General features: G+C 39.4%; 1 protein-coding gene across 6 annotated transcripts in view; it reads right to left on the bottom strand.

Annotated features, from left to right (window-relative positions):
• The window catches only part of FAM13A (family with sequence similarity 13 member A), a 325,535-nt gene that overhangs the window by 131,148 nt on the left and 166,911 nt on the right, over positions 1 to 27,476 (bottom strand). For all 6 annotated transcript variants that reach the window (XM_047799215.1, XM_047799220.1, XM_047799218.1 and 3 more), the window contains one exon: positions 966 to 1,129. In XM_047799215.1, coding sequence (XP_047655171.1) covers positions 966 to 1,129 — 164 coding nt within the window. The remainder of the gene's footprint in view (positions 1 to 965; positions 1,130 to 27,476) is intronic.

Here is a 27,476-nt window from a genome sequence, read left to right as displayed (position 1 = left end):
CCTTCTTCACAGGCTTTTTTCTAGGTGCCTTGCTATTGCCTCCCGCTCCAGAACGTAAGGTGCATACACACCAGGGCCTGGCTGGCTTTGTTCACTGCTGCATCCTTTGCCCTAAAGCACTTCCTAGAACCAGAGTTTGAGTGCTAACCCTACATTTAGTGAAGACAAGACTGAATGCAAAAGAACTTCAGGCTGGCATTCACGGTCCTTGATGGCCTGGCCTCCTTCCACCTTCCCAGCCTTTTTTCTCATTAATTCCTTGTATGACCTTGTTTGCTACATCCCCAATCTCTTCCATAAAACAACCCAGAGTGGTAAGCTCTTTAGCCATGTTATTATGTCTTAAAAGTCTTTCCACTCTTTAGAGCTTTCTTATACTTGCAATGACTTTTAAACAATATAGAAATAGGTTTCAAGTTATAATAAAAGATGAAAAACTTTTAAAAGGGAAAATTCCTTATGTTAGGCGTAAATAAGATTCAGACCCCATTTTATGCATTTTAAGATTGTTTGCTTTTTTCTTCAAGTACGTTAAAGAAGTTTGCTCTCAGGTATAATGTGCAGTGTAATGGTTACAAGGCGACATTCAAAATTTGTTCGTGAGACTTGGTTCTGGTAACAACTGTGAGGTCCATGCTAATTGCAGATGCTACTGGCCACCGAACATACTAGGAGGAAGCATCCAAAAAAATAACACTTCCAACTTTTAATGTGAGTTGAGCATAGTCCAACTGATTAATCTGTCTTGATCCAGGAAATAAAATTTAACAAACCAGGGATGCTCCTGTGATAAGAACTATCAGTCAGAAAATCTTCAGACGTTAGAAAGAAGTTTAAAGAGATTCACTGCTCTGTATCCTGATGACCTCAGTGGTGGATACGTGCAAACATGCCGACATATGCAGACCTATACACCAGCACAGACAATGCAGTACTTAGCGTGTAAACACAGGAAACATGCCAACCTGGATAGCAACGTGGCCACATTAGCATCCTCTGATGAATTCATGTTATCCCAGCAGGGTTTTCTCCGACTCAGGCGCAGGCTGACCTGAGGAACGCTCTCAGACAGTTCTGGATGTGGTACCCTGTGGACCCGAAGAGATCCCTCGCTCCTGGATTTGGGGATCTAAAAAGTAAAATAAATGAGGAATTAAAAAAAAAAACAACCCATCTTTTCAATCACATTATTGAAGATAATTTGTTCTAATTCATTACTAATCTAATTATGACTCACACTCCAGAAAAACATCAACAGAGGTATAGAATTTAAAATGCATATATAACAATTCTTACGTAGCAATAGGCGCAGTGATGGGGTGATCTCAATATGTCTAAGGGGAACTTTCAAACCATATATGGTCCACATGCCTCCCCTGGATTCTCACACCTATCTTTCCCAGGTCTTCTCCTTAGAATAATTATTTTATGTAATAAGAGCGGATGAGAGTATCAGATTGCAACTTAGAGTGAAGGAAAGAGGCACGAGAAAAAAAAAAAAAGGCGGAGAACCAGTGAAATAAAGAATGCCAATATTAGGAGTTCCCACTGTGGTTCAGCGGGTTAAGTATTCACGAGGATGCAGTTTTGATCCCTGGCTTCACTCAGTGGGTTAACGATGCATGTTGCTGTGAGCTACAGTGTAGGGCGCAGATGAGGCTCAGATCTGGTATTGTTGTGGCTGTGGTGTAGGCCAGCAACTTCAGCTCAGAAATGCCCCTTAGCCAGGGAACTTCCGTATGCCAGAGGTGTGACCCTAAATAGAAAAACAAAAAAGAATGCCAGTGTTAGAAAGGTGTCCAGAAATATTTACTGCCAACAAGCAAATTACACACAGGTTTGTGTTTCTATTGTAATCCTCTTTTGTAAAGAAAAGTACGGTATAATGAATTTGTAATCAAGGAAATAAATGGAAAAACACCACCTTTTTACTTTCCTTTTAGCTCTGGAATCATGGGCAACACAAGTGCTAAATGAATACTGGGTACACAGATTTCTCATGTTTCAGGTCCCTCCGACCCCAGAAACACCTTCATGCTTCTTATTTTAGGTCAGAAGGAATGGGAATACAAGCAATGTTCTTTTCATAGAAAGGTGTAAAAACCGTGTCCAAACTGCAGGAACATGTCAAACCCTTGGATTAATTGTATTTATTATATTGGAAGCTTTTTCTCATTGCAAGGACTTTTCTCTTGCTTGTCCTTTCACCTAGAATGTCATCGCTTGATCACCAGCCAATCACCAACCAAACCAAATTCTAACTTCCTTTGAGGCTGAGATAAGAATCCACTGCCCACAGAGCTTCATCAACTACCCTCAGGTCTAAATAACCTTTCCCAACTCTGAATTCCTGTAACTCACCACCACATAATCTCCACTTGATTACATGTCATCTGATTCTGTAATCTTAGTTGTTTCAAGTTTCTAGGTCATGTGGCCTCAACCAGATTGCCCGTCCCTTCTACCCCTTCCTTCTCTTCTTCTTCTTTATCTTATTATTTTAAACATTTTTACCAAAAAGACCAGAAGAGTTTTGAACCCATTAATACTTGTTGTCAGACAAACACTTTTCAACTACAAGATATTCCCAAGACATTGATCAAGAGGCTAGAACAATGGACAATTGTAAAAAAAAAAAAAAAAGGTAATTCAGGGACAATTATGAACATAAACAGTTAATAAATGCGTACCACTATGAGGATTACAAGAAAACAATCTAGCAAAGAGTTACATTTAACATAAACACTAAATAAAAGCTTTTGTTAACGTTTGTGTTATGTAAAATATGCTCAAATCTGATGATTACCAAGTAATTGCTCAATTGCATTTCTATGTGGAACATGCATTAGCTCATGAAAGACAAAGGACAATTTAAAAAAAATTACAAGCTAACTATAGTTCATAGCTATATTTGCCAAGAATACTTCTAAAATAAATACTCAAACAGCAAGAAAACATGCTAAGTATAAAATGCAGTGTTATATATTTCATAAAGGGGCTCCTTTTGCATGTGATTTTTTCATAACACACACGAAAAATCAATTTAAAAACACTTAAATAGCAGTAAGATTTCCAACTAGTTAAATAAAAAAAAAAACCTCACATTCATACTTAATTTTCTCTCAACATTAAAACAAATACGAGAGCAGTTGTTTGGCAATAATTCTTAGTGTTAAAGACATGGCATCCCAGATTCAGTGATAATTTTGGATCGAAGTTTGATTCAACAATGTATGTAAAAAATATTCTAAGGTAAAAAAAGGCAACGTTCAACTTATCCCATCTGGCCAGTTTACAGTAAAATAGATTCCATAATGCCACGATAAAATTCATATGCCAGCAACTACATCGGCTACATTTATCTAAATATATTTCCTGTTTTAATTTCTGTAGAAATAACAGACATGATTGTCATTAACCATTAACTTTGAAACGTCAACTCATTATTGCCACCAAAGGAGTGCAAGGAATTGAGCCTGTGCCCAGAACATGGAAATAGCACCTGAAGTTCATGAGAGAATAAAATTGATAGAAAACAAGTAGCTCAGGAACTCTGAGATGCTAGACCCGTGTAATATAAAAACACTTTTATAAGGAGTGCCATTTTTAAAGGTCATTAATGATGTCTTCTGGAAGATGCACCTTCAAGACGATACATTTTCCCCGTAGAAATGGTGAAGACAGGAAAAACGAATAGAGTGATAAAAGGTTAAAACCTGCTGTTTTACTGATGTAATTAATTTTAGTACAAACGTATGCACTTTCAGAAAAAGCAAGAGATCGCGCTCTTTAGCTAGAACTGAGCTTTTGAGGAACACAGGGCTTAAGCCTTGGCCTCGTGGCGCTGGTAGAGGACTAGTTTTATTTTTCTGCTTCTGGGTGTTGGTTTCAGATTGTACACAGTTCAGTGGTGGACTCCGGGATGTCGTTCAAGGCCCCTTTCATCACAGAACACTCTAGGGAGTAAGACCAAGGCCAAGGCCAACACTCTGGGGAGAAAAAGACCAAGGCCAAGGATACAAAGGGACCGGTTACTGCCCTGTGGCCTTAGAACAGTGGTTTTCACCTGGACCTGATTTTGTCTGAGACACTGTTGGTTGTCAACACCGGGCAAGGCTATGGCACCATGGAATCTAGGGAGCAGAGGCCGGGGATGTGACTAAAACCTCTCCCACGTGTGGGACAGCCTGCCGTGAGAAAGAGCTAGCTGGTCCAAACGGTCAGCAGAGCTGAGGTGGAGAAATCCTGCTTTATTTAGAGGGAATGGTAAGAAATCTGTACGGAGTCAGCTCCTCTCTACACACTTTTCTTGTGGTTCTAGCCTCCCGTCTTGCCATGGGCGTGTTACGATTTGAGGCCAAGATCAGCTCTGAGATTAGCGGGCCAAGGAGGAGGCCACGCGGGCCTGCCTAGTTTACGCAAGAGTTGCTAGTGACTCCATGAGGTTCTGCCAAGCTCTGTGGGGCGAGGACGAACTGTAATACAAAGAAAAAGCCTTTCTGTAACACACAGGGTGAGTGTCTTGGGGGGACCCCCCCCAGAGCCTCCTTGGAACCTGTGGCTGTGGTAGGAAAACGGCCAAGGCTTGGGATCCTGACGGGTCGACAACTTCCTCGTTCCCCTGGAGATGCCCCTGGGGTCCCACCACATTTTGCTCCTTTATTTGGAGGAGCTTCATGGTAACTTCTGTACTTGAAGGTGAAAACGGTAAAAGACCCCCAACCATTCACAAAAAACATTTTTTTTTTTTTTTTTTTGCTGAGAATTCTGCCATCGGCTGTCCAAGATAAGGATCCAGGCACATGCTGTGTGATTTATGTGTACATCTCAAATACTAATAAATCTAGGCATCTTACAGCACATTCAATGCATGTATTTGCAGTAAGGAAGAGTCTAAGAAAGTCGTTTGAGACTCTGATAATCTACGTGGGAAAAAATCTGCAAGAGAATTAATATGTGTACACGTATAACTGAATCACTTTGTTGTACAGCAGAAATTATCACAACTTTGTCCATCAAACTTTAAAAAACTTTAAAAAAAAAAAGAAGTACTTTGACATAATTTGCAATGCCAGGGGAGTAGAAACCAAGGAATAACCTTTGAAAATGTAAAATTAAAAAAGTCTCTTAGATGCTGCTTACTGTTACAAGCAAACATTTAGTGAGCATTTCCTCTGTGCTGGGAAGGGTTTCAAGAGATTTACCTTGGATAAATGAACCCTTTTGAACGTCACAACAATCTGAAGAAGCAGAGACTATTAATATTATTACCATTTCACAGCTGAGGCAACTGAGGCATAGTTTGAGTTATCTGTTCAGTGAGGACAGAGGCAGAGCCAAAGCCAAAGGTAAAACCCAGAGAGGCCTCTGCACCTGTGCTTACCCCTACTCTCTGCATTTGGTCCCAGGTTAAAGGTTAGACTTGCAAGAAGAAAGGGCACTTTTGGATAAAAGTCATGTTATGTCTCATAATGCAACCCATTCTTTTTTGGGGGGCATTAGTAGTTCAAACTTTCTTTATCTCTCTGGCACTCATGGGACTATGCTAGCAATATAATCTTAGGTGAAAAAAATCAGACATGAAGCAACCATATGGAAAAAATGTTCATCATGCTTTTATTTATAAAAGGCCCCCAAAGTAACCAGTCTCAGTAGCCAAATTACCATAACGGGCAACTATGGCTCACCTCTCTGATGAAAGAATATTCAGCCATTAAAATACCTATAAAGTTTTTATAAGACTGTGAAATAATTTTACGACGTATATAAAGTAATGTGAGCTCGATTAACAAATAAAAATGCATGAAGATACTAAGATATATCTTTAGTACCATCTGGAACATCAACATACTTAAAACATACAGGAAACAAATTTACGGCTACCAAAGGGGAAGTGGGGGAAGAGTGAGAAATTAGGAGTTTGGGAAGAACATAAAACAGATAACCAACAAGGGTCTACTGTATAGCACGGGGAACTATATTGAGTATTTGGTAATAAGCTATAAGGGGAAAGAATCTGAAGAAGAATGTATTTATAAAAAACAGAATCACTTTGCTGTACACCTGAAACTACCACAACACTGTAAATCAACTATATTTCAATTAAAAAAAAATACTCGAATGCATTTTAAAGGCCAAGAAACCAAATTCTGCCAGTCAATGCAACAAAGATTTTAGGATGGTCTCACATCTTCAAGAATTCCGCACCAGAAAAACCCATGTTGGCGATACCAGCCCCTGATTTACCCTGATGCACTGATGTGACTCAGAATAAAAGAGATAAAAAATAACATGTGCTTTAATATTCATCCATATACATCTGTCACTGCGTGGACACAACAGTGCCCTCTGGCCCATGGGCGAGTGTGGGGTAGGACTTGTCTGCCCTGCAGGACTGAAACAAAGGAATCAAAGGGCGAATCCCGAGCAGGAAGGACTCAGTATGTCTCCAAAATTCGTAGCTCCCTTTCCTTTGTGTAGGTGAAGTGTTTCCTGATTATTATATATTTCTTCATGGTGTGTGTCTGATCCAACTGCCAGAAAATGTTTAATAACAATAATTTAGTATACTATTATGAAATAGCATTATTAACACATAATTTTTAAAAGTGTAAGTGCAGGAAACGTTTACGTTTTGGTCTTATGAGTCACCCTAAGCACGGGTCATTGCTGTGCTTGCGTTTTGAAATGGCAACACTGAAAAAGTCTGTTCTTTTCATCATCAAGTACTTTGGGAGGAGATTAGAACAGGACGGAAAATTATATTTAAGGCTCAATGATGAAGGAAAATTGTGATAGCAGGATGAAAGCAGAAAAGTTAATTTTTAACATTTAGACTTTCTAAATAAAGTTCATTAGACCGTCTCAATATCCTTGACCTTTTCTGTCCACCACTTGTCATCTGCATCAAAGAGGACAAAGCTTTTTGCTCTTCCTTCATGCTCATTAAATTTGTTATTTTCATAAGAAGAAATGGTGAAATAACTAAATACCAGATAAGGAATGTTTAGCTTTGATTTTTTTTTTTTTAAAGGTAGGTAGGTATTTCTAGCTTAAAATTTTTTTTAAAAAACCTCTAAATCAGAAAAAATTTACATTAGATAAACTAGAAAGAAGCCTTTGCTTTTGCTCATAAATGTTTAAATTTTGCTTTTCAGAACTGAGGTTTGTTTACTAAACAGGAGCAATAAATTCTGAGCATCACACTTCCAGCCCCCAAACTATATTACAAAGCTATAGTAGACAAAACAGCACAGTACTGGCATAAAATAGACACATAGATCAACGGAACAGGATAGAGAGCTCAGAAATGAACCCATGTATATCTGGTCAATTCACTTATGACAAAGGAGATAAGAATATACAATGGGAAAAAACAGTATTTTTAATACACGCTGCTGGGAAAACTGGATAGCCACACAGAAAGGAAGTAAACTGGATTACTATCTTATACCACACACAAAAATAAATTCAAAACAGATCAAAGACGTGAAAGTAAGACATGAAACCAAAAAACTCCCAGGAGAGAACATAGGAGGTAAGCACCTTAACAATGGCCTTGAAAGTGGTTTCTGGATTTTATGTCAAAAGTAAAGGCAACGAAAGCAAAAATAGACAAGCAGGACTATATCAAACTAAAAAGCTTCTGCATAGCACAGAAAATCAATGAAATGAAAAAGTAACGTACTGGATAGGGAAAAAAATATTTGCAACGCGTGTATCTATTAAGGGGTTAATATCTAAACTACATAACTCATATAGCTCAATAAAAAAATCCAATTAGAAAATGGGCAGAGGAGCTGCGTTTTCTCAAATACAGACAGATGGCCAACAGGTACTTGAAGAAGTGCTCAGCATCAATGATCATCACGGGAATACAAATCCAAATCACAACTGAGAGAGTATCTCAACACCTATTAGAATAGCTATCATCAGAAGACAAGGAATAAGTGTTGCCAAGAATGTGGAGAAAGGGGAACCCTTGTGCACTGTTGGTGGGAACGTAAATTGGTGCAGTCACTATGGAAAACAGCAGGGAGGGTCCTCAAAATATTAAAAATAGAACTACTCTATGATCCAGCAATTCCACAGCTGGGTATTCATCGAAAAAAAAATGAAATCACTCTCTCAAAAAGATATCTGCAAACCCATGTTCATTGTAGCACTATTTCTAATAGCTAAAACAAGGAAACCATCTAAGTGTGCAGACAAATGAATGCATAAATAAAATGTGATACACACACACACGTGCACACACAGTGAAATGCTATTCAGCCACGAAAAAGGAAATTCTGCTATTTGCACCAACATGGATGGACCTTGAGAGCATTATGCCAAGTGAAGTCAGGAAGAGAAAGTCAAATACTGCATGGTCTCATTTACATCTGGAATCTAAAAGAAAAGAGAACCCATAGATAGAGAAAGCAGAAGAGTGGTTGCCCGACGCAGGTGGTAGGAGGTGGGTGAAGAAGGTAAAACCAGTGAAGGTGGTGAAACGATACAAACCTCCAAGCACGTGCTAAGTCAGTGCCGAGGCTGACAGCACAGTGACGACAGTGAATGATATTGCGCTGTGCATTTGAATGTTGCCAAAAAAGGTAGATCTCAAAAGTTTTCGTCATAAGAAAAATTTTAAAAATGTTTAACTCTGTGTGGGGATGGATATGAACTAAATATATTGAGGTTATCATTTCAAAACCTATACGGCCGACCCTTGCACATCGCCAGGGTGAGGGATGCTTATGAAAATGTGAGTTTGACTTTACCACGGGCCCTTCATATCTGCGGTTCCATATCAGTGATTAACCATGGGTCATATGGAACGGTATGGAGTACTTATTTACTGAAAAAAATCCACACATTGGTGAACCTGAGCAGTTCCAACCTGCGAAGTTCAAGGTCAACTGCCTATGTCTCAAACCATTATGCTGTATACCTAGTAGTGTTATATGTCAACCATATCTCCATACAAAGAATTAAGTGAAATATCAGCTTAATTGTGGGGATCTGTTGAGCTGCTGGGGGAAGCAAGGCGTCAGCAGTCTATTGGTTTTCGAGAGGGCTGGGATTTTAAGGAGGCAGATACTAGATTCTTTATTCTCATGCTATAAGGGCTTATTTACCTGACCTGCGATCAGCCTTATCAGACTGACTGATGCCTGAGTATTTGTCTTTCTCATTGCTGTCTCCTCTGCCTAGAACTCTTTGACAGACAAGAGGTGGTCAGTGAATGGTTCATATATAAAATTTTCTTATGAAAAACTTATTTATAAATTATTTGGCTGGTTATTCTTCCGCCTCAAAACACAGTTGATGAATCAGCTAGATTTACTTATAAATGATGTATTATAAAACTATCATCAATTTGCCCCTACAAGATCTTTATATTGAATAGAAAAAAAATAAGAGTTTCAGAAAGTAGTTTTACTTCCATTTCTGAGAACTAATCAAAATGAGTTCACCAAAAAATGAAGCAAACATGAAAACATCTTTTGACAAAGTCATGTGTGAATTATTAAAAATATTATCTTATTCTTCTAAGCGTTACCTATGGGCAGGGGAGGCATAATGCGGCCTAGGTTTTTTTCTTTTTCTTTCTTTTTTTTTTTTTTTTTAAAGAGAGTTACCGCTCCAGGGAAAGAGAATTATTTGGAGGATTCCAGGCTGTAAGACTTGGCATGCTCTTCAGCCATGGCTGAGCTTCTTTCTCTGGTAAACGTTGAGAAATCATTCTTTTAAGTCTGTGAACAGTGACTACCGCTGTTATCTGGTGATCTGCTTGCATTTCTATGATAAATCCATAAGGAAAGGTACAGTTTTCAGGGGAGGGCAGAGCACCCCCCACATCAAAAACTGTGCAGGACTCACGTTTAAAGCTCTCGTGAAGGTGCCGTTTTGGTGAGCAGGGCAGCACACGTCTGCCTGTGTGTATCTGTCAGGGTGCGTTATGAGCAAGGCTGCCAACAAATGATTAAAGGGATAAAAAAATGCTATTTGTGGTCCAAGCTTTCTTTCAACCTAGTCCTTACTATAAACAAGGAAAGCTGATGGAATGTTTTGCACTCTTTCTGCCAAACTCTGAAACTAATGAACCCTCGTCCACACAGCCACCTGGGAACTACAAGGCCTAGAGTCAGTGGGGTCTCTTTCCCTTGGGGGGGGGGGCTCTGTCGGGCTTTGCTCAATGTCACAAAGCCGCGAGGCATTCCTAGGTATCTGGTTTTAGTAAAATACCCATTCTCAGCAGATTACAAACCATTTGCATTGTCGTACATTTAAGTAAATAAATTTTATTTGATACGGCACAAATGTAAATATTTTATTTGATATGGCACACTAGCTCCAAAACAGCAACAGACTCACGGACATGGAGAACAGACCTGTGGTTGCCCAGGGGGAAGGGGGAGGGGGAAGGGGGGATGGTCTGTGAGTTTGGGGTTAGGAGATGCAAACTATGACATTTAGAATGGAAACCCAATAAAGTGCTACAGGACGGGGAACTACAGACAATCTCCTGGAACAGACCATGATGGAAGGTAATCTAAGAAAAGGAATGTATATACACATATGACGGGGTCACTTTGCTGGACAGTAGAAACTGGCGCCATATGGTCAATCAACTATACGTTAATGAACAAAAATAAGTAAATATTTTATTTTACAACACATTCGTCTCTGGGGAAGAAATTGGCTTTGAGCTCTTATTTTTTCCTGCTGCTGGTTACATGACTGTGGGCACGTCTCCCAACTTTTCTACAGCTGCATGGCCTCGTCCGTATAATTAAGAACCTACACCTCATGAGACATGACGGAAATTAAATGAGATAATTCATGTTCCATTAGTGCCAGGAATAGAGTAAGCACCATGATAGAGAGACGCGAGAGCGATTAATTGGAATCATTAACGCACATAATAAAGGACTTCAGAACTTGGGATGACATGTCACTACCACCAAATTAATCTAGTGATTTAGTCTTAGACAGCATTCTTCACTTTGGACACCAATGCCATTCAAGAAGCATTTATTGAACAATTAGGACATGCTGGGCCGCAGGCTGGGTGCTGGCGTCAGTGACGATGCTGGCTGCCACGGAGAGTCTAGGAGGGAGACAGACACGCAGACTCCTGCCTCCAGGAATAAGCACAACTGCAGGAACAGCTAACTGCTGGGTGCTGACTAAACAGGATACATAATATGTAAGCCCTGCATGTATATTTCCTCATTTTCAATGAAAAACAATCCTATGAAATTGGTCCAATGACTCCCATTTTATCAATGTGTGAAAAGAGATACAGAGAAGGTAAACTCGCCCAAGGTCACACAGCTAGCGAGTGATGAAGCTAGGACGTGAGTTCCTGGTCATCTCACCAAGGAGCCAAGAACCTTGACTATTCTGCCACCTTGCCTCTTATGTTTATAAAAACACGCAATAGCAACAGAGATTTACTGAGCACTAAGGATATGAGGGAGAATACATCAGGCCTGATTTCTGCACCCTGGAGCTGGCAGTACAGTGAGGAAGACAAAGATGAATCATATGGCTGCATGAATATATACACAGGAATTATGACAAATGCTAGAAAATACTGTGTTAAGTAAAGAATGTATAATGTATGCAATGTTATTTAGGAATGTATACAGAGCACACAATTAATTCCACCTGAGGCAGAAAGTGGTGAGGAGAGAGAAGGCCTTTCAGGTAACAGGAGCAGGAACAAAGGTACAATTAAGAACCCTGAAAGGACTGGGTGCGGAGGGCAACAGAGAGGTGGTGGCCAGAGCCGAGGCTGAAGGACTGGGCTGGAGTCAGACTGTTAAAGGCATGTGTACTGGGCTAAAGGGTCTGACTTTTATTCAGGATTCAGTGGTGAACAAAGCATTTTATGATAGCTATTCTGACTACGGTGAGGAGGAAAGACTACTATGATATGAATACATTTTTGGACAGAAACGCCCCCAAACATTAACCTTTGTTGGTAACAGAATGCCCTAGATTACATTCATACTTCTGTCACTTTCTAACTTTGATATTCATTAAAAAGCGTGTGTGGGAGTTCCCATCATGGCACAGAGGAAATGAATCTGACTAGGAACCATGAGGTTGTGGGTTCGATCCCTGGCCTTGCTCAGTGGGTTAAGGATCTGGCGTTGCCGTGAGCTGTGGTGGAGGTCAAAGATGCAGCTTGGATCTGGCATGGCTGTGGCTATGGCATAGGCCAGCGGCTACAGCTCTGATTGGACTCCTAGCCTGGGAACCTCCATATGCCACAGGTGTGGCCCTAAAAATGACAAAAGACAAAATAAAAAAAAAAATAATAAAAATAAATAAATAGCGCGTGTGAAATAGGCAATTTTAGGTTGCCTTCCCAGTGCTCATACCTCTTTCTCCTCTGCCTCTAGTCCCAATTTCTAGTGGTGTTCCCTAGGGTTCCCAAGAAAGTGACTCCTTTCCTGGCTCAGGGGTAAATTATGCGACCTAAACTGAGCCAATCAGTATACTCTACTCTCCTAGTCACAGTAGATTCAGGAAGGTCAATCTCAGCAATTCTCCTGGGAGGCTAGGAAAAAAGGTTCTCTCATTTCAGCAAACATGGTAGTGCTGGGAGAGGATTCTCTAAAGGTCTCTTATGTTTCTGCATATCTTGAACAGAGGCACTGACTGCTTTTGCTCTGGATTATCTTTTCAAGGTGTCTGTAAAATGAACGACCTTGGAAGATAAGATAGACGTTGCATCTGAAGCAAAGGCTGGTTGCCTCATAGCCTTGGGAAGCCAGAGATAGTTTCTCCCCTGGAGCAAAGGGCAGTCATGCTTACTGCCCATTATAAAAGATTCAGTTCCCCTGAATTCAGAATACCTCTTGGGTAACACAACCGACTGCTAAACGAACCTCTTTACATCACTCTGTAGGAACTGGGTTTTGGGTAACCAGGGTGAAAAATGCTAGCCATTGCTACTGCTGGGAGTAATTAAGCATGCTTCATCTCAGATCTAGGAGTCTCAGTCTTCTAGTAGCAGCCACAAAACTGGCAGGTTAACGTGTCAGCTTGCAAACAAGGTAAAACCTTTGCAGTTCTCGATTGGTAGCACGTGGTCCCAGAAGCCATTGGCAGCCATCCTGGGGAAATAAAAGGGATTGGTCCCAACATGAAGCCAACACTGTGGAATTCAAAAGGGTGGAAAGAAATGAGGTGCTTAGTAGATATTATTAAGCTATGCGGTAGAGCTCTGACCGAAGTCATAGCGTTTCCAGGGTTTGTGGTACATGAGTCAAAAAACTCCTCTTGTTGCTTTAGTAAGTTGTACTTGTGTTTGCTATTTGAAACCAAAGGTACTCTGACTGGTTCCACCTGAATTATGCTCTTAATTCGAAAATATATCTGATTTAAACACCAGCCAAATGAACTCTGGAATACTCACATATGACTGCTGCTGAAAGCTAAAGCTAGTATCAATTTAAAGGCCACTGATTAATCTGAGTGCTTGGCAGAACTGGTATTGGCAAGATCACTTTCCATAAAAGCCCTGTTTCGTAAAAAGGACTCAGAAAAGCTTTTTGGGCACATGAGACTACGAGTTAAAAGCACTAGTCTTTTTTTAGTTGAACTCTGCTACCATGTTTTCAATTGTTTGGCAGGTCTAGCAGTTTATAGACTCCCATTTAAGAGGTGTGGGTAGTTGTAAGAACTGCTAGGCTAGTTACCAGTCTTTATTATTCTGTGTAACATAATAACAGTCACAAAGAGAAACAGCGGACCGGGGATATGATGGGCATAAATAACTGTTTGTTTTTTCTTTTTCTCTTCCCTCATTTAGAAAAATAGAAGAGAACAGGATAAAAAAATGTGAGGCCCCTGTTAACAGGATGGGTAAATAAAGGCCTGATTAAAGTCATCAGGGTAAACATCTGAACATGAAGCAGAGAACAAGTTCAAGGACAAGTTCATGGTGTTCTCAGATCCCAAAATGTAAATCTGAAAAAGAGAATCAAACAGTGTTGTATTTAAGACCAAGAAGTGAACCAAAAATGGGAGTAAACTGTGATAACAGAATTAGAGAGGGAGAAAAAAAATCATTCATTCAAATAAGAAGCATCTATTCAATGTCTACGCCAGGCAAGAGTCTGACTCTATGGACACAAGGATGAAAACCACTCAGACTTATTCTGAAAAGAGCCTGTATTCTACGGAAAGGCAGACAGAGTAGTAGACCAAAAAAAAAGCCATACTGACATGGGGCACAAAAGTTGTCGTCATCTTCGTCAGGGAGAGTGACACCAGGAAGGGCTCTTCTGATACCAGAAGTCACTTGCAAGACAAGACAGTATTTATTTGATGGGCAGAAGTGAATGTTGGAAGAACCCCAAACCTATTTCTTTACTATTTCCCCTGGATCATGCCTTTCCTTAGGAGTGCCTAAATCAAGATAACATCCTTTTATTTGTGATATCTTAACAAGGAGTTATCTAAACATATGTGCTAACTCTCCTGACCTTTATAAAGAGCATTGCCGTGGGGTTATTTCCTAGTGTCTCTTCAAGAAAGAGAAAAAGCTTGAAATGTTGCTTTCTCTGTCATTCATAGCTACCAGTGGGCCTCTGATCACATTCTCATCAACTGATCAATATATAACCTTGTTTTATATATGTTTATGTTTAAACACACTTCATTTAATATATGTGTTGATTTATTAACATTGAACTCACAACCAACAGCACTGTAACTCAGGCCTGAACAATACTGAGGAATCTGTCTATCCTCTGTAAGGTACATCATAGCCTTCGTGTGCCCCGGAGCACTAAGAGCTTGGACGTTTGTTTTATCCAGACCAATATAACAAAACCCAAATCAAGCAACGTTACAAAGATTACTCACAATACCCAGGATACGATAATAAATTATCAGACATATGAAGACACAGGAAAAAAGAAAAAGGAAACTGAAGGAGTCTGATCTGAGATTATCCAGCTATAGGATTTAGCAAACAAGGAACTTTGAGTAGCTTTTCTAACTATAAAAGCTCCAGTGTACTATAATTGCATAAGCTCAAGGACTTAAAGGAAAATATGCTCTTGATCATTATGGTCAAATAGGAAATATCTGCAGGAAAAGAGAATCTAGAAAATAAAACCACCAAATAGAATTGCTACAAATAAATTTAAAACAGTATACCTCAAAGAAAAATTCACAAGATAGGGTTCCATCAGATTTGAGATAGCAGAAGAATCACTAAACTTTAAGACAAAACATTAGGTATAATCCAATTAGAAGAACATGAAAAAATTAAGTACTCAAAGCACCTGTGGGGCAATATTGAAAGGTCTAACATAAAGCTACTAAGAGCCTCAGAAAGAGGTAAGAGAGATCGAGACAGAAAAAATGCTTTAAAAGAATTAATTGTTTAAAACTTCCCACGTTTGTTGAAAGACAAAATCCACAGTTAAATAAAATTGTAGCAAATCTCAAGCAGGATAAAAATAAAGAAAACCCACTTAAGCACATCATAGTCAACCTGATTAAAATCGATGATAAAGTGAAATATTAAAAGCAGTCAGAGAGACAAGAGACATTTTATGAATACAGGAACAATGTCACAACAATTCAGAACTTATGAGAAAAATAAAACAAAAAGAAAATGGAAGACAAGGGAATGACAATTTTAAAGGGCTGAAAGAAAAAAAAAATCGAACAATCATAAACATAGAACTCAGTTTGTCAAACATATTTTTCAAGAGGGAGAGCTAACTGAAGTCATCTTTAGATAAACAAAATATTTCAAAATATTTCACCACCAGCGGAACTGCACTATAAAAAAATGAAAAATGAGATCCTCATAAAAAATGCTAAATAAGATTCTGCTGAAAAGAAATGAGAAACTAACCACTTCAGAAAGGACTGAAGAGCACTAGAAATGGTAATTATGTACGTGTGTAAATACAGAAATGTGTTCCTCTTGGAGGTCCCGCCGAGGCACAGTGGGATGAGAATCTGACTGCAGTGCCTTGGGTCACTGCAGAGGTACGGGTTTGATCCCTGGCCCAGCACAGGGGGTTAAAAGATCTGGTGTTGCTGTAGCTGTGGCTTGGATTTAACCCTTGACCTGTGAACCTCTGCATGTGCAGGTGTGGCCATAATTTTTTTTTTTTTAAATGTGTTTCTCTTGATTTAACTGAAACACATGACTCTTTAAAGCAAGAATTTAAACATTATGTTGTGGAATTATAAAGATATAATACACCTGAGAATGACAGCACAAAGAAGTGAAAGGACATAAACAGATCTAGATTACAAGGTTCTTACATTTTATGTAAAGCAGTAAAACATTAACTGTGTAGACTGTGAAATGTTAAGGCTATATACTGTAACAACTACTTAAATAATGATGCAAAGAGCTATAGCTAAAAAGCCAATAGATAAAATGAAATTTTTAAAAAATTCAGTAACCCCCCAAAAGGCATACAAACAACAACAAACAAAACCTGGAAGAACAAACAGAAAACAAATGATAAAATGGCAGGTCTTATGTCTAATCACATCAATAACTGCATTACTGAAAGGCAGAGATGAATCAGAATAAAGACAAAGACAATAAAGATCCAATTATAAGCCGTCTCTATGATACACACTTTAATAAAGACACAGAATTTGAAAGAATGTAGCAGAAAAAAGATGTAAAAGTAAGCATGAGAAGCATAAAAGATCAAGCAGATTTGGAGACGAAGAGTATTACCAATGATAAAGATGAGCGTATCTTTATGATAAAAGGTAATTCATCAGCAACACACAGCAATCACAAATGTGCATGGGCCTTAAAACAGAATATCAAAATAAAGGAAGCAAAAACAGACAGAATTAATGGAAGAAACGCTAGAGATATTAATACCTCTTTCTAAGCATTTGATAAAATGTCACAGGAATATCTATGTAGACACACAATGGTGAAAACAATTACTACAACACAATCCACCACTTGGATTTCACTGATACTTATAAAATACTGTAATAAAATATTATAAGAAGCATCCTTTTTCACATGCACATGCTACAATCACCAAGATGGATCATCTCTAAGTCATAAAATAAATCTCAGTAATATTAAAAAGGACTGAAGTCATACAGAGTATATTCTCTGACCACTGTGGAATTAAACTAGAAATTAATACCAGTAAGACTAGAAACACGCCTAAATTTTTGAAAATTAAATACTGTACGTCTAAATAATCCATTGGTCATTCAAAACTGATTATAATGAAAATATAAAATTTTTGTGATGCAGCTAAGGAAATGCTTATATTAGTGAAGAAGAGAGAAAAATGTATGGTCCATTATTTTATCTTAAGACATTACTAAAACAAGTGCTATGTAAACCCACAAATAAAAGTTGAAACTACAAAGCTTCTAGAAGGAAACAGAAGAATATCTTTGTAACTTGGAGGTAGACAAAGTTTCTTAGAACAAGGACAGTACTAACTGCAAAAGAAAATTGTCATAAATCAATGCTGCAGGAGCGGCCCTAGAAAAGGCAAAAAGACAAAAAAAAAAAAAGAAAGAAAGAAAGAAAGAAAATTGTCGTAAATCAGATCACCAAAATTAAAATCTTTTAATTAGGAGCTCCCTTTGTGCCTCAGTTAGAAACAAGCCTGACCAGTATCCATGAGGATGAAAGTTCGATCCCTGGCCTCGCTCAATGAGTTGATAATCTGGGTTGCTGCAAACTGCAGTGTAGGTCGCAAACCCAGCTCGGATTTGACCCCTAGCCTGGGAACTTCCATACGCTGCACCTGGGGACCCCCCCCCCAAAAAAATTTTAATTTTAAGAAAATGAATAGTTAACTTGAGGGAGGAGAAAACAGTCACAAAACATATATCTGACAAATTATTTGTATCAGGATATAAGGCACTCCTACCAAAAAAAGAAAAAGAAAAAGAACCCAGTAGACAAAGTAGGCAAGAGATGTGAATAGATACTTCAAAAATATATATAAACACATACATGAATGACCAGGAAGCACATGAAAAAGTGCCCTAAACTATTAGTCATTAAAAAAATGCAGATTAAAATCAAGTAAGATACCAATATACATTGGTAGCCATAGCGGCTAAGATTAAAAAGAACTCCTGGAACAGGAACACCTAATTAACGCAAAAATAAACTGAAAAAAGCTATTCCTTCTGGGTGGTAGGAACGGGGTTCAACTGAGGAGGGGCATCAAGGGACTTTCTAAGGTGTTGGTGATGATCTGCTTCTTGAGAAGAGTGTGGATTATATACAGATGCATACATTTTTAACATTCGTCAACGACATTTAAGATTGCGCATTTCACTGCATGAAATTTTACTTCAAAAAGGTAGAGCAAATAACTGAATTCTAATGAACCGAACGCTCCAGTGTTGAGAGGTGAAATGTATGGATATACGCAATTTACATCGAAATACACCAAAAATAAGATGGAACGAATGATGGCTAAAGGATGGACAAGTAGATCATTATATGATAAAATACATGTAGTAAAACATTAACTATATAGTCTGGTCGGTAATATACATGTGTTCATTGTAAAGTTCTTTCTACATTCTATCTTAAAATTGGGAGAACTATATGTCAGAAATCAATGTAGTTGTAATCACACTAAAAACCTATCTAATATACCTGATCTTTTTTCTAAAAATATATTTTCCGCTAAAAGGAACCAGATCTCCTTGGAGAAATGGCTCATTCCAGGTCCGTAAGAAGAAAAGTAAAAAGTAAGCTCAAGATGAATGAGTACATATTAAAAGTACACGGGAGCCAGTGTGAAAAGTCTCCTCTGGCCAATGTGAGACATTTTAAGCAAACAATACATTTTTATTTTTATTTTTGTCTTTTTAGGCCCACACCTGCGGCACATGGACCTTCCCAGGTCAAGAATCCAGTCGTAGCTATAGCTGCCGGCCTACACCACAGCCACAGCAACAAGGGATCTAAGCTGCATCGGTGACCTACAGCACAGCTCACGGCAACGCTGGGTCCCCAACTCACTGAGCGAGGCCAGGGATCGAACCCGCATCCTCATGGATACCAGTTGGATTTGGTTCTGCTGTGCCACAATGGGAACTCCCAATAACTTTTTAAAAAGGCTAGTAATTCACTGAATTATAAAGGAGTCCATGAATCCATGATGATAGGAAAAGATAACTGGGATGGACGGAAGGGACACGCTTCTTCACAGAAAAGGGAATATGGATAAGAAGGAATACTAAATACAGAAGGAATGCTAGAATTAGAAAATGACCATTTCGTATTGAGCAAAATACCTGATTCAGATAAGGATGATCAATATATGCTCACAACATTATCATATGAGGGGAAAGGAAGTTCACTTGGTGTCAAAGGTTACCTACCAATTCCACATGGAGAAAGGTTGTTCTCTGATGGAGGGAGCTGGCAAAGACACCACCTCAACCAAGTGACCAACCTGAGCATCACCAGATAAGGAAGTAGACCTGTGCTTCATTGAAAAGAAAACCAATGGCTCAAAGGGCAACATCTAACAGAAATTTTCTTGAAAACTGTAACTGCTTTTTGACACCTTAACAAATGGAATCACATGTTATTGGACAAAGGACCATTTCAACTGCTTCCAAACAGAGAAGACTGATTTTGCCAAGGATGTTAAAATACAGACACCAACACGGCTGCCTTGTTTCCACTTCCTAATCTTGCAAAAATGACGGGCCACAGGCAGCCTTGACGTTTCACTAAGGCGTAATCCGTAACCACGATGCTATGCTTGCATCTGCCCTGTCAAACTCTGCAATAAATGTTCAAAATGTTTTTATGTTAGTCTTAGCCCTTAGAGAAACCCCCTCTATGTTTTCCCCAAATATCTTAAACCCCAGAAGGCCCAAACAAAACCCATCCTCTTTCCCGCCCTCAAGTAAGCTCCTTTTCTTTTATTTCTCATTTTGAAAGAGGCAGGAAAAGTCTACCCAGTTGGATCTGGAAGGCATGCCTCTGCTTCCTGCCATGTACCTAATCCTGAGGTCTTTATCCATTTACTTCCTTCCTAGCACTTTCATTTAGGCCCTTCCCAGTTCTCATCAGGACTAGAGCTTTTCCTAAGTCTCCTCCTTTTAATCCACTTTCTCTTAGTAGGAGCGATCTGATCTTATTTCCCGATTAAAACTGTTCAATGGCTTTCCACTTCCTATAGTCTATAATCCAAATGCTTTGACTTTGCAGAAATTGCATCAGACTTTCTGCATGTCCATGTCCTGCCACTTCCCCAGACATGCTGCCTTCTGAGAGACGGAGATTTTTGCAAGTTTATAAACACGCATGCTCTCTCCTTCCCTCCTTCCCTTTGCACATGCTGTTCCCTCTGCAACAGGCCCTCTTCCAAGTTCTGTCTTGTCTACTCATACACAATTTCTCTATGACTGCAACACAGACAAAGCAGTAATTGCCTACCTTCTCGTGGTTTTCCTGTTATAATACAGAGAAGATTACGGTACCTTATTTGCGCACCAAATTCCATCAATATTCTAATGATTCTTAAATTTCCTCTCTGTCCAGACCTCTCTCCTGACCGCCAAACCTACATCCAACCGTGACCTTCGACGAACATCCCCAGTTGGAAGATAGTGAAATGCAAGCAGAGAGCTCGCAGGGCACGCAGCAGAGTTGGGGATCAAACCATCAGGGTCATGGTCTCCAACCAGTTCCTTCCCCCACCCAGGAACCTGGGAGTCATCCTCGACCCCTCCCTTTCCTTTACGTCTCCCACCAAATCCCCCACCAAGTTCCAGTTCTGTCATTAAGAAAGATCCCGAGGACGTCTTCTCCTCTACCCACTCCAGGCTTCCATTCATGACCGCTCTGACAACCCCAGTTGCTTCCTGACTGGTTTTCCTACTTGCATGTTTGTTTTCTCCTGATTCGATTCACCACATTGGAGCCAGATTTATACTTTCTAAACGTAAATTTTGTTACAGTTTTCCTGATTTAACATTTATCAATGATTTCTCTTTTGTTTGGGAAAAATGCCCAAATTCTTGGGGGGAGTTCTTTTTAGGGCCACACCCGTGGCATATGGAGGCTCCTAGGCGAGGGGTCAAAATGGAGCCGTAGCTGTCTGCCTATGCCAGAGCCACAGCAATGCAGGATTCGAGCTGCCTCTGCAACCTACACTGCAGCTTGTGGCAACGCCAGATCCTTAACCCGCCGAGCAAGGCAAGGGATTGAATCTGCATCTTCATGGATACTGTTAGGGTTCTTAATCTGCTGAGTCACAACAGGGACTTCAAAATGCCCACATGCTTCTTCTTCTTCTGTTTTGGTGGTTTAGCATTATTTATTTATTATTATTAAAGTCTAGTTGATTTACAGTGTTTCGTCAAGGTCTGTTGTACAAGGAAGTGACCCAATTCCACACATGTCCCTGAGCTGTACAGTAGCATCGCACTGCCCATCTGTTCCAAACATAACAGTGTGCATTCCAAAAAACCCCCAAAATGCCCATCCATCCCACTCCCTCCTCTTTTCCTTGCCAGGAACCCCAAGGTGGCTCTTCTTGGCCGTGATCTGTTTCTGTTTTTTGTTTTAGATTGGATCATCTGTTCCGTATTTCAGATTCTATAAGTAAGTGATATATGGTATTTGTCTTTTTCTTTCTGGCTTGCTTCACTGAATAGGAGAATCTGTAGATACATCCATATTGCTGCAAAGGGCATTAGTTTGTCTCTTTTATTGCTGAGTAATATCCCATTTTGTGTGTGTGTGTGTGTGTGTGTGTGTGTGTGTGTGTGTGTGTGTGGCATCTTCTTAATCCATTCATCTTTGAGGGACATTTAGGTTGTTTCCATGACTTGGCTACTGTGAATAGTGCTGCTATAAACACAGGGGTGCGTGTATCTTTTTCAGTGAAAGTTTTGTCTGGATAGATGCCCAGCAGTGGAATTGCTGGGGCATGTGGTAGTTCTGCATTTAGGTGCCTGAGGTACCTCCACACACGGTTTTCCATAGTGGTTGTCGCACTGTACATTTACATTACAAAGGAGGAGGGTACCCTTTTCTCCACACCCTCCCCAGCACTGGTTATTTGTTGACTTATTAATGATGGCCATTCTGACTGGTGTGAGGTGGTGCCTCATTGTAGTTTTGATCTGCATTTCTCTAATAACTAGTGATACTGAGCATTTTTTTGATATGCCTGTTGGCCATCCATCTGTCTTCTTTGGAGAAATGTCTATTTAGGTCTTCTGCCCATTTTTCAATTGGGTTTTTTGTTGTTGTTGTTGTTGAGCTGCATGAGTTGCTTGTATATTTTGGAGATTGGGCCCTTGTCTGTTGCATTGCTGGCAAAGATTTTCTCCCATGCTGTGCCTTGTAATTCTTAATAGCCTGGAAAGCCCTCCTCCAGCCTCATGAGGAGGTCCTTTCACTGGGTTCAGCCTCCTCCCAGCGGCCTGTTCTAGCCCCAAGCCCTTCTTACATGTTCTTAACACGTTTGGAAATTCTCCACCTCCCACCCCGCATCCCTTCCTCATGTACTCTCACTCATCTTTGGTCTCAAAAGAAACGTAACTCCGGAGTTCCCGTCGTGGTGCAGTGGTTAACGAATCCGACTAGGAACCATGAGGTTGCGGGTTCAGTCCCTGCCCTTGCTCAGTGGGTTAAGGATCCGGCGTTGCCGTGAGCTGTGGTGTAGGTCGCAGACACGGCTCAGATCCTGTGTTGCTGTGGCTCTGGCGTAAGGCCAGGGGCTTCAGCTCTGATTCGACCCCTAGCCTGGGAACCTCCGTATGCCGCGGGAGTGGCCCAAAGAAATAGCAAAAAAGACAAAAAAAAAAGAAAAAAAGAAACGTAACTCCTTTGAAAGTTCTTCCCTGTGTGCATCAGTTTAAACCAGGTACCACTGCTAGATGCTGTCAGTGCACTCTTCTTTTCCCTTCTAGCAATTTATAAAATTCGCAATTAAATATTTGCGTGCTAATTTATGTTCCTCCCTAGATTGAAAACTTCACGTACCAAGTTTAACATCTAAGTGCTTAGCTTCTAGTTCAATGCCTATTATGTGGTAAACAATTAGTATTTTGAAAAACTAAGTAAGTAATGTAGGCTATAATATTATAGGCTAAATGCCTGGTAAGACAAAGAGAAGAAATAATCAAAACAGACATGACTAAGCATGAAATGACCAAAGGGACTAACGTCAAAGGGCAAAAAATTCAGAACACGAAAGCAAGATCACTATGTGCCCCGAGGAAATCAAACCACTTGCAATAATATGTGTAATTCATATATTTAAATTCTCTTTACTTATGCCAAAATTCAAAACCCAAGATTAACTCTAAACTGAGATTCTGGCAGTCTAAATTTAGGTTTCTATCCTGAGCCTGTGATCTAAAGCAAATATTTCTCTGTGCTTCCTTCTTCCCTAAGGACAGGTAAAGTTTCTATTGTGAAAAATGAAACGTAAATGATGAAAATTTAAACTTAAGAGGAAAACACTTTGAAAAGTACAGTATTATCATTCTGTAATATGAATGCAATGGAGGAATAAAAAACAACTCTGTCCAGTGTCAGACCAGTATTATCATAAAAAGTAATGTAATACGAATTTTTCTTCCTGGGATTCAGTTCTAAAATCTATTCAATAGACCACAGGCAGATAAATCTTAATATACACTGGTCCATTACTTCTTAACTCAGAAATCTTCACTGCCAGCACTTTCAATGTGTAATTAATTCACATGGCTTCTTAAGAAGAACACTGAGATTGCAATTGAGTGCTAAATAGAAAAGTATTTTGAATTGAAAGCTACTTCACAAAAGAGGGAATGTAAATAATGGCCTAAATACAGAAATACATAGAATTTCATTAGAAACATGTAGAGCATGCAATTTAGGACAAATCTTAATTTTAGTCCTGTTTGCTCACAGGCAATGATTAAATTATAACACCTAATGCTGATGAGGATATGCAGTTTGCACTCTCATATGTCCCAGTGGCGGTGTACATTTTTATAACTTTTTAGTAAAAATTTAACTGAGCAATAGGTTTTAAGGACCATAAAAATATTTACCTCTTTTAAACTGGTAAACCCACTTTTATCAGTCTATCCCTAGGAAATAGTTCTAGCTAAGAAATAAACCTTATGCTGAAAAATGTTTAACCATGCGGTATTTACAGCACTGAATATTATATCACTAAAAGCCTGAAATAAAATGAGACTGATCATCACTGTTACTATGAAGTCTGTACTAACACAGAAAATGCTTATAGTAAAACATTAAGGGAACTAGAAGGAAATTAAATTGCTTATGAAAGGTGAATATATCTTTCAAATACACCCACATACATGTAGGACAAGAAGCAAAAACATGTATCAAAATTCTAATAGTGATGAACAGAGGTAGAAAGGGGGGTTGGATTTTTGCTTTTTTCCTTCACTGTGTTTTTTCAATGTATTTGACTTCTATAATAAAGTTAACAACAACAACATAAAAATTTCAATGGCTCCTCACTGTGGATTTAATAAGGTTTAAATTTATGAGTATGGAAAAAGAAAAGGAGTTCCCTAGTGGCTCAGTGGGTTAAGGGTCTGGCATTGTCTAGAACTGTCCTGCATTGTCCAGCTCTAGTTATTGCTATGGTGAGGTTTTGATCCCTGGACCGGGAATTTCTACATGCCGAGGAAGTGGCCAAAAAAAAAAAAATAATAATGAGTATGAATCTCCTATTCAAGGTCCACCTCCATTTCCCCTGGAATCTTACCTTACACCTCTTACTCCCTGTACTGTATCCATCCCTTAACAAGGCCCCTTGTCATGGGACCAGTGGTGGCTCTCATTCCAAGACGGCTTAGTTGAATAAACAAATCTTTTCTCTTTCTGCGCATTTCCTGATCCACTCCCTGCCAGAGAGATATTTGAGCTAAAGCCATTGGGTACTTTGAAGAGAAATTGTATGTCCATAAAAAGACTGTTCATAAAAGTGGTAGCCTATTTGGAAGCAGGAATTAGATAAAGTCAATGGGGACACTCTACCCGTAATTTTTTTCTTTTATAAACATAGATGAACTAACTTTTTTCTCCATATCATATGTCTCAAAACAGAAAGTATAGATGTTTTGATAAATCATTTGAAAGGAGTCAAGTTATAGCCCACCTCTGGAATTTTGTTCTCTTATTGAAAATTCATTCCATTAACATTTGAGAGGCAAAGTAAACTAAATAGTCTCTCAGTGTTGGTTTTCAACACAATTACTAGATAAAGCTAATGATTTAGAATTATGAGAATTTAGGCAGTATCGAGTGATGGCTTTAATCTTCGTTAGCATTTATAAAGCTATTTAATGCCTATAAATTCTGGGTATGAGGCCTTAACAAACAAGGACAATCACAATGAGGAAAAAGTCCAAACTTTTTCTGATATGACACTTCACCTGTAACTTTCCAATGCAACAGCCACATTATTGGTAAGGCTTTGGATCCCTGGGACACCCCTCTAAAGCCTATTTAGTTTATTATATGAAGAGTTTGGTAGAATAGTCTGATGGAGCCCAGTATTCCAAAAGCTTGAGTGTGTGTTGGTGATACAGTGGTGACCAGAACTGCCTTCTAGCTTAGTTGACTTAGAAAACGGCTTTCAGAATGCCTGATGAGAACAAGAAGTCATGTGCAATTGGACACCTTTACACACAAAAGGTGTCTAACTTTGGTAACTGAGAACAGCTGCTGTCCTGTCATCACAGAGCAAACACACAGTCGCTATAAGAACAGCGTAGAGCTTTCGCACTTAAGACTGAGTTAAGACGTAAAAGAGAAGGAAAAAAGATAACTTCACTAGGTCCTGCTTGCTTATGACTCCACGTCCCGGCAGTTTACTAATTACTCCCTTATCTTGAGTTCTCAGGACTTCTCTGCAAAGGAGGCAGTATAACACAGCACAGCGTGTAGGACTCTAGAAAGGGGATAGGGGCTACGAGGGTGGGGAAGTTGAGTTTTAACATCAAATATATCCAGTACTTACTGTCATAGAATCTTGGGGAAATGAACTAGCTTCTCTAAGCCAATACTTTCTTCATCCACGAAGAAGGAAAAGAACTTATTAACGTTTCTCCTGGACACATCACAGGGCTGTATTTCCTGTTCCCAGTGTGGCTGGGTGGGGCAACACGATTAGTCCTGGCTAATGAGTTATGACCAAAAGTGATGGACGTATTTCCGGGCCAGGGCATCTTACGGTCAATGCAAGATCCTACAGAACCCTTTCTTCTTCCTCCGGCACAGTAACTGGCCACATTTGGGAGGGGCTGCTGTCAGAACGGGTCCTCAAGGAACCAGCATAAGCAGCGCTCCCTTGTCAAGTTCAATTGGACAAATAGCGTGAGCAAGAAAGAGATGTAGTTTTAAATCACTCCGACTCTGGGATGTCTTTATTACTGAAGTGTAATCAAGGCCGTATGAGGTTATTTCTATCCTATAGTGCTATGAGGATTTCATAAAGTAATATTAGAAATATTTTCACAGTGTCTAGCAAACGGTAAATAGTGACATCCATATGACTATTATTAGGTTATTTTTTATAACTTAGAATACCAAGATTGCAAAATATTCTGTAATGTGCCTCAGGACAAACGACTCTTAAGTGACAGGGTTGCTTCTGTCACACGGTAAAGCCAACAGTTCATTCTGTTCATTAAAGCCACCCGCCACCCTTCTCTAGTCACCTGATAGGACGAAAAACAAAACCAAAAAAACCCCCAACCCCCCCAAAAAAACAACACTCTGATAATTATTATCTTTTCTTTGTGTTCCTATATGTGCCTGTTTTTACTGCTCTAGAACTCTGTCCCTGTTGCACAAAAATTAATTTCCTTTTATTCTTAGGTTTTTTTCTGCATATTTCCTGTTTGTTTAATAAATTTTGTCCCATAGCATGACAACCTTGATGCAAGATTTAATCATCACACCCATTAACAATTTGGCCGCAGCCCATCTTTCCGAATTTATCTCCTTCTCCTTTCCCTTCCTAAACCTTCCACCCATGTCTGGCCGATAAACAGGGATCAAAATACGAAATGCTCCTTTTCTCCTTCTAGGCTTGGCTTATGCCTTTCTCACTGAAACTTTTCCTCTGTCAAGTCCTCCAATTCTTCTTTTGAAAAATTGGACTTAAACTCTGTATCTTCCACAAAGTCAGCACTAATCAATTTAATGGCACACACGGACCATCCTACTGCTTTGAAACAGGTTCATGTGATTTTATAAGACAGCTGTGTAATGCAGGGGTAATAAAGCATGGAGACTGCATTTCCCAGAATCCCTTGCCAGTAGGGTTCTGGTTAATTTCTTCTAATGAACAAGAATTCCCCCGAGATCTGAAGGCAGAGGAGGAAACAACATACTTGGAGGATTTTAACTGCTTCACGGAACTGGCTGAAAGCAAACAGATTGGACATCAATTATGTTTCTACATTTTGAGGGCATT

This window comes from Phacochoerus africanus, chromosome 10, assembly GCF_016906955.1.
Source record: "Phacochoerus africanus isolate WHEZ1 chromosome 10, ROS_Pafr_v1, whole genome shotgun sequence".
NCBI lineage: Eukaryota > Metazoa > Chordata > Mammalia > Artiodactyla > Suidae > Phacochoerus > Phacochoerus africanus.
Note: the sequence above shows the minus strand (reverse complement) of the source record. Positions and strands in the feature narration are given on the sequence as shown.